Genomic DNA, 12,317 nt, shown 5'->3' on the forward strand with positions numbered 1-12,317 from the left:
TACTCCCGTACATCACGTAGCAAAAGTGACTGTAAGTGCTGGTTTACCAAACAATAAAGCAAATGGAGAAGAAAACAAACAATTAGGACGGAGGGTGCAGAGAGGAGCTCTGCTTTCGAGTACAGCTGTTCTTCTATGGGGTTTAGTCACCCTGAGGTTCTCTCTTAGCTAGTCTATAAAAGGGGCTCACCCCGATCCTCGCTCTGTGAGCGAAGGCAGCAGGAGGCATTATAGTTACTCAGGTTGGCAGCTTGCTGCTTTTTGGGTAATTTGCTTGCCTCACTGTGCCATTCCCATTACCTCTATTCCTTTTGCTGTGTACGAGTTGCCTAATTGCTTCTGTAGTGGGTGCGTTGGTGCAAATGCGGTATTAGCTGTGAAGGGAGTTAATGCTTGCTTAAAAAAAACAGCATTTATGAGGTGGAGTAGAAGAAAGCCCTCGTGATTCACTGAGGGGCGTCTTGGACCCTCCTTGCTGCACTCTGGACACCCTGATGAATGCAGCAAGGCTGCATCTAACGTAGGTCCTGCAGAGTGCGGGGAGATCGGAAGGACCCTGTGCCTTGAGGCAAACCATTGCAACGGTTGACCCTCGGGCAGAGGTGGGGAACAGGGCAGAGTACTGGGAAGGACCAGTAGCAGCCCTGAGGAACAGGGTGAGGCAGCAGGGACCAGGGAGTGGGGACAAGACACAGCAGCACCAGCCGATAACCTCGACACCTTTCCCCTGGCGTGGCTCCCTGTCCTGAGGAGATGTGTATGTACTGGGATGAGAGGCCGTGAGTGGTGCTCCTGCCTTATGGTAGTATTCTCCCATGTTTTCAAATGTATCCAAGGGCTCCAGTTTGGGTATTCGTATTCTAATTTTCAGACATTCACATGAAGTGATTTTGTGTGCAATAGATCAGTGGCTTTAAAGGTATTTCTGTCCTTATTGGGACCATTTAATTTTGTGTTGAAGTTTAGAACCACTAAGTAGTAGTTCAGGTCATCAAGGTTAAGTGATGGGCTGGAATCTTGCTTCATTTGGTGTGATGGATACTAAAATACACAGATTCTTTATTAAAAGCTAATTATCTTTTCCTATTAGCAGCCTATAAAACCAGAAACACTAATTTTAATGAGGGTTGTTACTCAGCTTGGATATAAGTAATATGCATTCAGTCTAGACTTCTTCTCATTCCAGAAACACTTCCTATGTGCACACCAAAGATTGTTCCGCTGCTTCTGCGCTGCTCCACAAAAGTCAACAACAAAATGGCCCTAACAGCTTCCCAGCCCGGTGTTCTTACCTACATAAAACAGAACCACAGGAGAAACCGGCACTCTATCGCATGCTAAGTCCAGCGTTCAGCACCAGTATTGTACAATACTGTAAGTCTTTTGTTTTAATAACGGGGAACTTCTGACCTCTAGCAGAGTACAGGAACACAACATCGCTTGTTTATACAGCATCACACCAGCCAGTACCTCAGCTTTGCACATGAAGAAAGTGAGGCCAGGCAGTGACTTTCCTCAAGCCACACACTGGCAGAAACGGGCCAGGGAACACTATGTTAGAATCCAGGGAAGAGGCTTATATGGCAACACAGGTCCAGTTTCTGTTTGGTAATACATATGCTTCATGTCTAGACTTGATGTGCCTCTTACTACCTTAATCTACAGACCCTTGATCTAATGGAGCTGGTTTCCCTCTAATAGACCAAATACCTTTATAGAAGCACTAACGGAACAATTCTTCACAGCTAAACCAAGAAACACTCAACAAGAACCTCAGCCTTTCAGCTTCTGGCCATTCGAGTTTTGGTCATCAACGTGTAAAAGAGCAGCAGCGTCCACAGGAGGTGGAAAGGCCGAGTTTCCTTTCTATTCAGTTCTTCTCCTCTGAGCTGTCATAGCTGCTGCTTTGGCTTCCCTCTCTTAGCCTGGAACATGCAGGAGCAGGGATTGAGGGATCCCTTGGCGTGGAACTGCTGCAGGTAGGACTCACTCCTCACTCCCTCGCTTGCTCCCTTCCCTCTTTCCTTGTTCCAAAGAAAGCCACAGCACTTTCCTTCATACGCACAGAGGATAAAGTGGCCTCCTGTAGCAGCACTGTGCTTCTCTGACAAGGATCGGGGCTTGGCACCGACAAGGAGAGCTAGTGAAATTACAAAACACTTAAGTTCCCTTTTCATTGTTGATTCCTGAGAATTACGTTTAAGGACAATTCCTAATCTCTGAACTTTAGCAGGAATGCTTCATTTTGTTGACAGTAAATGCTACAACAGAGAGAACCTATAAAAAAGGCAATTTAGGAAATGTGGCTAATCTTCTTTGGTCTTGGAGATGAAATGACTGATTGTTGGGTTGCTTTTTGTTTCTTTTTAAACAGCTTAACAAAGAATTTCTTAATGGGAATCAGAAATTCATGTGCCTTTAAAGCCAAGTGTTTGGCTCCTAGACTACAGAGGCGGTATTTCCCCTATGAATGTAAATAGTGGCACGAGGTGGGAAATGAAGCATTGTTTTGGATTTGCTTTGCTTTATTATTTCTAGCACCCACTTGCTGTTCTCCAGAGGATGCCCAGGCACTCGAGGAAAATTTCTGGCTCTCATTTAGCCAAATCTTAAAGCTATTGTTAAGGTATTTTAGGTGACAAAGCAACCTTTGCAGAAGAGTCCTGTGGAGTTTGAGAAGGAGGAAAGGCTCACGTTCTTACAGGAGTCACCCTCAGAACCCATCTGCCTGGGCAGAGACTGGCTACACGGGGAGTATCAACCAGTTCACTGGTAACTGGAATTACTGACCATCTCCACTACAACGCTGTACTGTAGGTCCTTGCACATCCTGGAAGTGAACGGGAGATAAACCCCAGACTTACTAACAGTACCCTCCTGTGTCTCTGAACAGACTTACACCACAATCAGCGCAGGCAGCTTCCAGACTTAACTCACATCCAGTCCCAGTTTGGCATTTCCTTTGCTGATTCAGTCCTACATTCAGCCCAACCGCAGCCACTTGTTCAACATGAGCACAAGAGTGAGGTGCATTTACCTGCTCGAGGTGTGTGCTAAACTCCAGGGGAGTATCTAAACTGTGGGAGACACCAAAACAGTCAAAAGGGAGTGGGGACTTCACAGAACCAATGCCCTTTCTCTGGGAGCCCGACTCTTTCTCCAGGGCCCGTGCTCGCCTGCTTGCCCCATGCTGTTGCTGCATCAAGCTGACGTAGCATAAATTTGGCTTGTGGAGGTCAAGTGTAGGAAACAAGACTCCAGTGAAATGGCACTCTGTCTTCTTTACAGACACATGCTTCTGCATTTGAGACTAACACAGTTCAGACACTGGCCTTGTATATTAAAGATCTCAAATGCATCTTCATAAAGTTAAAAGCGAGCAACTGATGCCCCAGTAAGAGCAGTCTGGGACTGTGCATGCCTGAAACCTAAGCATTGTTCCAAAGGAAACGGCTACAGTAGAGTATCAGCCACCTGCTTTGAAAATACTGACGGAGGGAGAATTAGCGTTGGCAATAGGGGTAATACGATATGCACGTAAACAAAGCACAATGTCACTGGCACAGCAGTATTGCACTACCAGGCCCTAGGTAAAGCAATTCAGCCAGATGGATTTTGGTATTTTAAAGACCTGTGAACCTCCTAGGCAAGGCTGAATTTAGCACATTGAGCAAACTCCAGAGCCCCTGGGTATTTATGTCCAAAGTTCTTCTGGGCCTTTCTGTAACAACCACCGGTATACCCAGTGCAGCGAAACTCTCTCCTCTGTCCCATTGCTCAGCCTCAGGTGACAGGTAGTCATCCACTGGAGGTCTTCTACGGTGCCCTTGCAGGGCCTGGTACCAGAGCATTGAGATGAGGAGAGCTGTGGACGTTACTCGTGTCTGGTATGGTTGCACAGGCAGCTCCAGATTTTAAATGTTTAAATAAAAACTGTTTATCTAAATATATATATATATATCTGTCATCTAATGTTTTCAGCAGAGATAAAGCATCTTATGACATATTTAAATAAAAAATAATAATCTGAATTGAACCTTCAGTGTTAAAGAAAAAGTGATGTACAGAAAAGGTCCCCAACTAGTGCAGTCTCTGGGTGCAGGAGTGCTGACAGAACAGCAGCATTCGATAGGACATAAGTTGCCCTATAAATGATGCGGACTTCATTGGCTACAACTAAAACCATATACACAATCTACAGTCACTCACTTGGGTAGCACATTGTGGGTCCAGTGGACAGTTGCTTTCGATGCTCAGAGGAACCTGTGAACGTCCTTACGCTGAAGAAGCACTTGTGTTCCAGGCTGCCCTGCTCACCTCCTGGTGCCTGACCCCGCAGGCCGGAGTGGTGTGATTGATTTGGTGCTGGATAACCCTTCCAGGGTGGTGTGGAGCTGAAGGATCCACCAGTTTCCAGTACGGAAGGGCTTCGAGCTTGAGATTGGTGTGGTGGTGGTAGGAGCAGGAGTCCACATGTTGTTTCCTTCACTGGCAACTGCAAACGAAGAAGAGGAAAAGGTGGTTAATGGGGTAGTCACAGGCATTGACTGGTGATGGTGAACACATGCACCCCAGCTTTGTGGTGGGTGGCTAAGAGACACCTTGCCTCCATGCAAGTGAGCGGCTAGCACAGGTTGACCAGTCTGGAGACAGCACTTTGGGATGTACTGTAGGCTTTTGGAACTGGAAACACAAATACACTGTAATCCAGGCAAAATCTGCCCATGGAAGTGAACCAGTAGCAGGTGTAGACTCCTGTCCATATTACTTAAGGGCATCAACCATGTCTTGTTTCTGTCAGTTGTGTAGGTACAACTGTTCATGATGTGGGTTGAAACAGCTCAGCGGATAAAAAGGTTGATTTTTACTGGGTTGTTTTTAACCTCATCAGTTCGCTAAAGAAAACTGAGACTCCGTCTTGCCCTAAATTGTCACTTTTCAAAACTGCTGTCCTGTGGAGAGCCCAGTTCAGGGGGTCAGTCCAGCACACACATCCCCAGCAGCAGCACTCCGCTATCAGTATTACAAGGGAGAGCAGACACGGGCTTCCTCCCAGCACGCTGGTGGTCTATGCTTGCTTTAAAGAGCAACATCAGCACATCTATTGACTGGTGAGATACCGCTTGTGCATGTGGCGGCATATCTAAGTGGCCAGCAGCTTTCCTAGCTTGAGTGGAAAGGAGAACCAGTTCTCTCACTGCAGGATTTCCTGTGAGGGGCTCTGTGTTCCATGTTGTGCAGGAAATTGCCCCGACCTTAAAAATCAGTGACTGTTGGGTTACAGAAAAATTCCCTGTAACAGTGGTCTGGTTTCTCTCAACCTGTATAAAACTGGACCAAAAGAGAAGAAAAAACAGTGAAAAAAAAAAAAACCTTGGTGTGCACAGGACACAAGTGTTCAGGGGTTTATAACACAAGTCTCAGCAGCACCACCTAAGATTTGCTCCCAGATTTTTGAGGCCTTTTTTTTTTAAAAAAAAATAAATAAAAACCGCTTTGTCTCAAAGCTACTGATAAATGACAATGTGTGAGCGCACATCCACCCGGAGACTGCAAGGTACAGGCAGGCCTATTCTATCCGTAGCCTGTACCAGCATATATTCCCCTCTGTGGAAATAACACATCTGCTGTACCAGAGATTGTATTAAATCTTTTCCCCCAAAAGGCCATTCTTAAGTGTGTTACTGAGTTCTGATTTTATGATTACTCTTTCAATGCATTTAATTTATGGGAAAGAAATCTCCTCTACAAAAACTCGCTTTAATTAATTTTGGCTACAGTAAAATGCTAGGAAGTGTTTATCAATCGTTGCAGCTCTGAGCTGCAATGCTGGGACTGTTGGCGAGTGATAAGAATAGCATGACCACAAGGGAGAAGAAAGGGCAGTGGGAGTGGAACTCTCCCTCTGGCACGCTGCCGAGGCCTCGGCTCCGTCGCCGTGGATCAAGGGTTGCAGTGGGGACAGTCCTCACAACAACATGTGAGTTCATGTGCTGCCAGGAAGCATTTTTCTGCAGAAAATTTGGAATATGCTAGTAATGGTCATTTGATAGCGAGCAGATGTTGGACCAAGGGCAACGCAGCAGCAGGTTTTATGAACGCAAGATACGTTCTGAGCTCTGGCCTCGGACAGTCACACCTGCTGCTGGTCGAGTCAGTCGGGGTTGCGTGGTCTCATCTGCTCAAAGCAGGGAGCACCAGGTTTCTGGAAGCAACGCAGTACAACAAAGGACACTTGAGTTGGCCCCTGGTTTCCCTGTTCTTGGTTTGCTCCGATTTGGGTTGAGGGTAGCAGAGGTGCAGACCGTGGCTGTCTGAGGTTAACTTCTTTCCAACTTCTAAGGAAGGAAAGGGGTGGATAGGGGTTTTGGAGTGGGTGGGTAGCTTGAAAACAGTTGCTGGTTTGGGTCACTCACCATCTCAGACTTTCACAGAGGCTGGTGGCATCACAAGTTGATTCACCCTGGTGGAGGGAAAACAAAAGTAACATGTGAGGGCTGCAGTTAGCCAACAAACAGGCTCCTAAAACCACACCAGTCTATTAAATCCAGGTTCGTGTTGATTAACAGTTTCTAAAGAGACAGGACATTAATAACCGTCCTGCACAATGGTATAAAGCTGAAACCCCCTCACAGTGGTGTCTGATAGCAATTCTGACAATTGCTGGAACATGCCAAGTAGCATCGCTGACACTAATTGATGAGGATTTGGGAAGGTCCCAAAGGCGTTCAGACGTAGCAATCGTTTCCCTAAGCCAGTAACAAGACTGTTTATGCAGCGGCTGTTGAATGGTGTCCTTCAGACTGACAGCATAAATGTAAACAGTCACCACCGATAAAAATTAAAGTCAGAAAAAAAGGCGCTGTCTTTCAGTTTTCAGCTGAAGACCTGCTGCTGCTCCAGCCAACTGCTCCCAAGGGATGGTTGGAGTCAGTGGGGACTGGAGTGTCACCAGGCGGAAACCGTTCTCGGAAATGTGCTGCCCTGCACCTCCTGCCACCGAGGGCAGCAAGGGGACCTGCTCCCGCTTGCTCTGCGGGGTCCCCAGGGGAAAGACAGCAATAGTTTTACAAAGTTCATCCCTTAGACCCGCTCCTTCTCATTGCAACTCGGCCTTCCTCCTCAACAGCTCTCCCGCTGCAGCACAGCGCCTCTCCTCTCTCCCGCGCTGGTCACACGTCCCAGAGCGTGGTTACTTCGGGACAGGAGCAAGCTCCCTTGCTAGCGCTGAGCGCAGCAGGGACTGTAAGGAAGACAAGTCACCCTCGGACTCTGAGACCTTTGGGACTTGCCTTCTATCTCGGATGCTCACTGACGTCAGCGGGAATGCCTGGATTCTTTAGTAATGACACTGGAAAACCCCCACCCCACTTGAGGTGGTTTGATGTGGCCCCATTTGAGTGCGTTTACCAAAAGCATTCTAGCTGTACTCAGCCACTGGGACAAGAAACACGAGTCGCAAAGTAAGAGTCTTCTCATACCATTTGGCTGTGCCAACTTCAAATAACAAATAAACCAAACCAGCAGTCCTTTATACCTTAGTGGATTGCAGCAGGATTTTGCCATCACATGCAAAAGCACAGCTTCTTTCTCAATCCCTGAAAAACTTGAGCAGGTTTACAGGGAAGATCACAGAAACCATCACTGCCTGAAATCCTCCCAGGTAAGAACTGCCCAGTGAAACATCATTTTCCTTTTGAAAATGCTGATTCATTAAAACTCATCTGTGGCTCTTCACCAGACTCCTATACCTGACCCCGGACACCCTTTCCTGCTGGAAAGGGATGGTGCAGGATTCAGACATGCATTCCAGGATAAAAATTAACCAGTGGTTAGGGGACACCTTCCAAGAAATCTCTGCATCAGAAATGAGCCCAGTTCAGCTCCTAACTTCACTCCAACCTCACAGAAAGTTTGGCTCTAAGGTGCACAGAAGCCCCTGTGCCTTTTCTGCCTTTTGAGGTCAGAAACTGAAATATTTTTGATTCAGGAGCTGACCTGGATAGAATAGACCCCAAATAGTATTACCAGTCTTGGTAACCCTACTGCATGGGACATCACATTGTACCGAACACTGTAACTGTGCTTTAACTATCAGAATACATCAGAGAGGTCAAACAGAGTCCCTTGTAACTCCACAGTCAGCTTTAGAAGTAGGAACCAAACTGTGATATGTTACGAAGCCATCACGGAATACTAGAACTCCAGAGGTTTGAATGAGCCATGTTGTTTGAAAGTCGTGTCCCTTAACGTGTAATTCGTGCCACATGTTTACAAGACACAGAATATATACAGAAAAAGGTTAGTTTTGCCATCACTTTCTCTTTAGCCCAGAGAACCCACCTGCATCGCTGACAGGCGAACGGCAAACACACACACAACTTCCCTTTGTACAGTTCAGCCTCCTGTGGGATAAAATGTACCTTCCACAGAAGTACCGATGTCGTCCCCAAGTCACGCGAGTTACTCGTTCTTTGCATTTTAACACATTTCTCTCAACTTCCGCTTTATCTCTCTTTTACAGATGGGACCTGAGGCCTCGAGGGGCTCGTCCTGAAATGCATTTAGAAGATTTCACGGGAAATTAGACCCCACGTGACTTGAGAACCTGCCGGGGAGAGAAGTGACTTTCAGGGATCACAAAGGAAGCCAGCGGGCGGAAGAGGGAACGGCAATAGTCTCCCAAATTTCGGTCAGCGCAGCCCTCATTCTCTCCAAAGCACTGCGGTGCGCAGTGGGCGCTGGCTGATGCACAGCCCGATTGCCGTGAGGCTCAGCTGACAGGTGGCAGCGGGTCAGCTGTGAATTTTTTATTCTTTAAAGCAAAACCACTAATAATAAATTTTAGATTCTCTTAGGTGGTAAAATGTAGTAGATGGACTCAAGCTAACACGGCTCAAGAGCATCTAAATCCCTCTTGAAGTCCCACTTGCCTTTCTAATAATGATAATCCCACACTGAATAGATTGTCGCTTCCGATTTGGGGATATCTGCTGACTGAACGTTGGTTCCTAAATTGTTCTGTTTTCTCTGCAGTGTTTTCTCAAGATTGTGAATGTTTTCATTCCTTCAAGAGAGCCGGGTGGGAACCACTCTGTTATTTCCTGAGGGGGAGGAAACTTACCCAAATTGCCTTTCAAGAACAGAAGCTGTACAACTTTTTTAGTTTTTATGGGCTCCTCCAGCAGTTAAGGATGTGGCTGACTCCTTCTAACCTCATCATTTCCTCCCCTGTCAAACCTAAATATTTCTCCTAGATCCTATCAAACCGTTTCCATGTAGTGTGACAGCATCTATAATTCTGAAGTATTTATAAAACTGTCTGTTTAATATTAAACTACATGCTCCAGAGCTGTTAAATATTTATACTATGTAAAATGGATCTAATTTCCCAACACCTCAGCCGGTTAGAGAAGAGAACTGCATAAGAAAAAGAAGACAAATTTAAGGTAACAGATGAGTGGCCAGGATCTTTTACAGGTCAGCTGTACCCTACTTTGTTTCAGGAATTGTGCGGAGATGAGTCTCCAAATGCAGTGTCCCGTTCCATCCGGCCAGTCACCAAGCCAACAGGTACTGGAGATGGCAGTTCACCACAAGGGCAGCGCTGCTGTGCAGTTCCCGGCACAATCTGGGCCTTACGAGGCCTTTCAGAGAGGTTTTGCTGCTCACATCCAATCCGAGGATGCTCTGCTCCACCCTGCGCCCGCAAGAATAAAACCCAGATCTCCCTCCTCACCTGCACCTCCATCTGCTCCAGCAGTTTGGGATGAAGTTGTGAGAAGCAGCTGCAGGATATACGTCCCACTGACTTTCCATAACATACCGGGTACCGAGTGTTTGAGCTCCATGAATGCATCATCTCTGTTCATGAGCTCAAACTCAAGCAGGCAACGGGACGTCAAGAAGGAGACCACACTTCACTGTGTGCGGCACCATCGTGCACAAGACTCCAAGAGAAAGGCTGTGCTTGTATAAAGCTGTAGGGAATGCTGCCTACACCATTTAACGTTAACTTTCGTACGCAACGTAAGCAACACACACATTTCACTATCCTACAGCGTTCCAAAAGCCCCGTTTTCCTGCTATCTAAACAAGTCAGGCTCTGGTTTTTGTACCAGAGAAGCTTATTAGGAAGTAACGTCCTAACTTTTACGGCCTGCTGTACTTAACATCACTTAACTTTTACAACCAACAATAAAATGCTTCGGTGGGGTCCTTCTAGCCTGCAAATAACTCATTTTTTGACTAGCAGGAGCTCATTCAGCAGACGAGTATTGGGGCTCCAGGGGCAGCTGCATCACTGTACTGAGCAGCAGCTCCTGCCTGTGATGAAGGATCCTTTTCCTTCCTTCGTTCCACCGGAGAGGATTCTGTTCCTGAAGTACCATGCAATATGCTATAAAGTGCCAGTTTGCAGCAGCGCCTTAGGAAGGGATACCAGCGTAACCGTCAGTAATGGCACCCTTCCCCAGATTCCTCCATCTCTGAAGTTTCTCAGATGTTGCTGGGGCGGGGGGGAGACCTCTCCAAAAGGCCTTGTGAACACACAGAAATCAGAAATTTTAGGTGGTGAAATGTTTAAAAGGATAGATAGCCTTGAAAGGCAATGAGACTTTATGGCCTTAAATCTATGAAGAACAAATCTATTTTTCAAATACAGCTAGTCAAAGGGGGTTTTTGGCATCAAAGCATTAGAGCCGGTGACACACTCCGCCTGTGTACGATGACGGCAGCAGCCCGGCCAGGTGCAGCACTCTGCAAATCCCACCACTGAGCCTCGTGGGTGGCATTCCCTCCCAGCGCTGCTGTCCGAAACCGTGCAAGAAAAATAGAGGCTAAGGATTTTCATTTGTAGCTCCGCACCTGTCTGACCTTCAGATGTAACGGTGAATTTTATGGGCTGATAAATGAACATGGGAAGTTACTTGCACCTGGGCTTGGCTCTTGCTGTAGTTATCACTGTATTCCTGCAGATAACCCACAAAGCAGTTACGGAGTAGGAGAGCTGGGGCAGCCTTCCACACCGGGTTTCTTGATCTTCAAACGCACACAAGCTCGGGTCCGTCAGGTCAGTTAAAACCGTAGGGTGGAAGTGATGCTGTCACTGGGGGCTCCCTGACACTTGAAAGAGGAGAACTGTGGTGGCAGCTGGAAGGAGGAAAGAGATCATGAAGACAGAGGAGCATAAAGTGGGCTTAGGCACAGGCAAAGGTCTCTCTCTGCACAATAACCACCTCCTGATTTACCAGCTGGCGTTCAGAAAGGGAGAAAAGTCAGGAAAGTGTACGTTCCACACATACCGGGCTCGCTTCATCCACCACCTCCTTACTGCAGGGATCGACTGCCTTAAATATATCCTCCCCAAAGCCAATTGCCAAAACACATTAACATTTTAGTAAACAAAGGAGGGCAACGGACACGAGTTTACAGACCGTCCCACTCATATTTTCCACCCCTGTCTGCACACTGTCATCACCCTCACAAACAGAGGCCGCTTCCAGAGGATGTGGAGGCTGTTGCAGTTGGCCCGCCAGCGGTACGAACAGGTAACACGGGACCAGGAAACACCTTAAAAACCCAACCGACCACATTATCACACCTCATTCATACTCTGCACAGACCCTACCGCTCTGTCGCACCGGTATTTCATCATAGGGGGATTTATAGCTGCATTTCACTGGGATTTTGTCACATATCCCTTGAGGACTTTGAATCGGTCAAACTCGAGTCTCATCTCGTGATGCCCAATGCCAACAGGGCCGCGCACGTGGGCACCGAGCTCCTGCAGAGATTTCTGTCCCTGAAACAAATCAAAGTCGTCCACGGCTATTCTGCTTTCTTGTTTCGCTCGCTGCCGTACCGGCTGCGGCTGCTCTTTCAGCCCGGCTCTGCACGGCTCCCGTCAGCACAACACACCGGTCCCAACCACACACTTCACCAAGAGCAAAACCAGCGGTCTGGAGAGTCCAGGTCAAGGGCGTACCTTTTATGCCCTTCATTGCACAGAGTTTTTAATCAAGCAGTTTAGAATGTAAATACGTTAGCGGTGACTGTCCTCCAGTAACAAAGCACAGTTGCCATTTTTGCTTGCCATTGGAGGGAGATGGCTTTGGTTCCCCGCTCTGCAAGGGAGCTCTCCCGGGATGCTGAACAAACCGTGAGGTTCACTTGTGCCATCTGCTCCCTAAAAAATGGCTGCAGAGCCATTACCTCCCGAGCAAGGTGCAAGAACAGCCAAATGAAGGATTGCTTCCAGAGAGCGTGGCCTGTTTGAACTGAGCCCAAGCTATTTTGATAGTTAAGTCAGTAACTTT

At 47.2% G+C, this 12,317-nt stretch overlaps 1 protein-coding gene across 1 annotated transcript in view; it reads right to left on the minus strand.

The window, feature by feature from the left end:
- Positions 1–6,420: 6,420 nt before the first annotated feature.
- Positions 6,421–12,317, minus strand: part of SPNS2 (SPNS lysolipid transporter 2, sphingosine-1-phosphate) — a gene marked incomplete at both ends in the record, with an annotated part of 140,387 nt that continues 134,490 nt past the window's right edge. The window contains one exon of the mRNA XM_082493036.1: positions 6,421–6,463. Within this exon, the coding sequence (XP_082349162.1) occupies positions 6,421–6,463 (43 nt within the window). The remainder of the gene's footprint in view (positions 6,464–12,317) is intronic.

Source organism: Vanellus vanellus, assembly GCF_965231255.1.
Source record: "Vanellus vanellus genome assembly, chromosome: 19".
NCBI classification, from domain to species: domain Eukaryota; kingdom Metazoa; phylum Chordata; class Aves; order Charadriiformes; family Charadriidae; genus Vanellus; species Vanellus vanellus.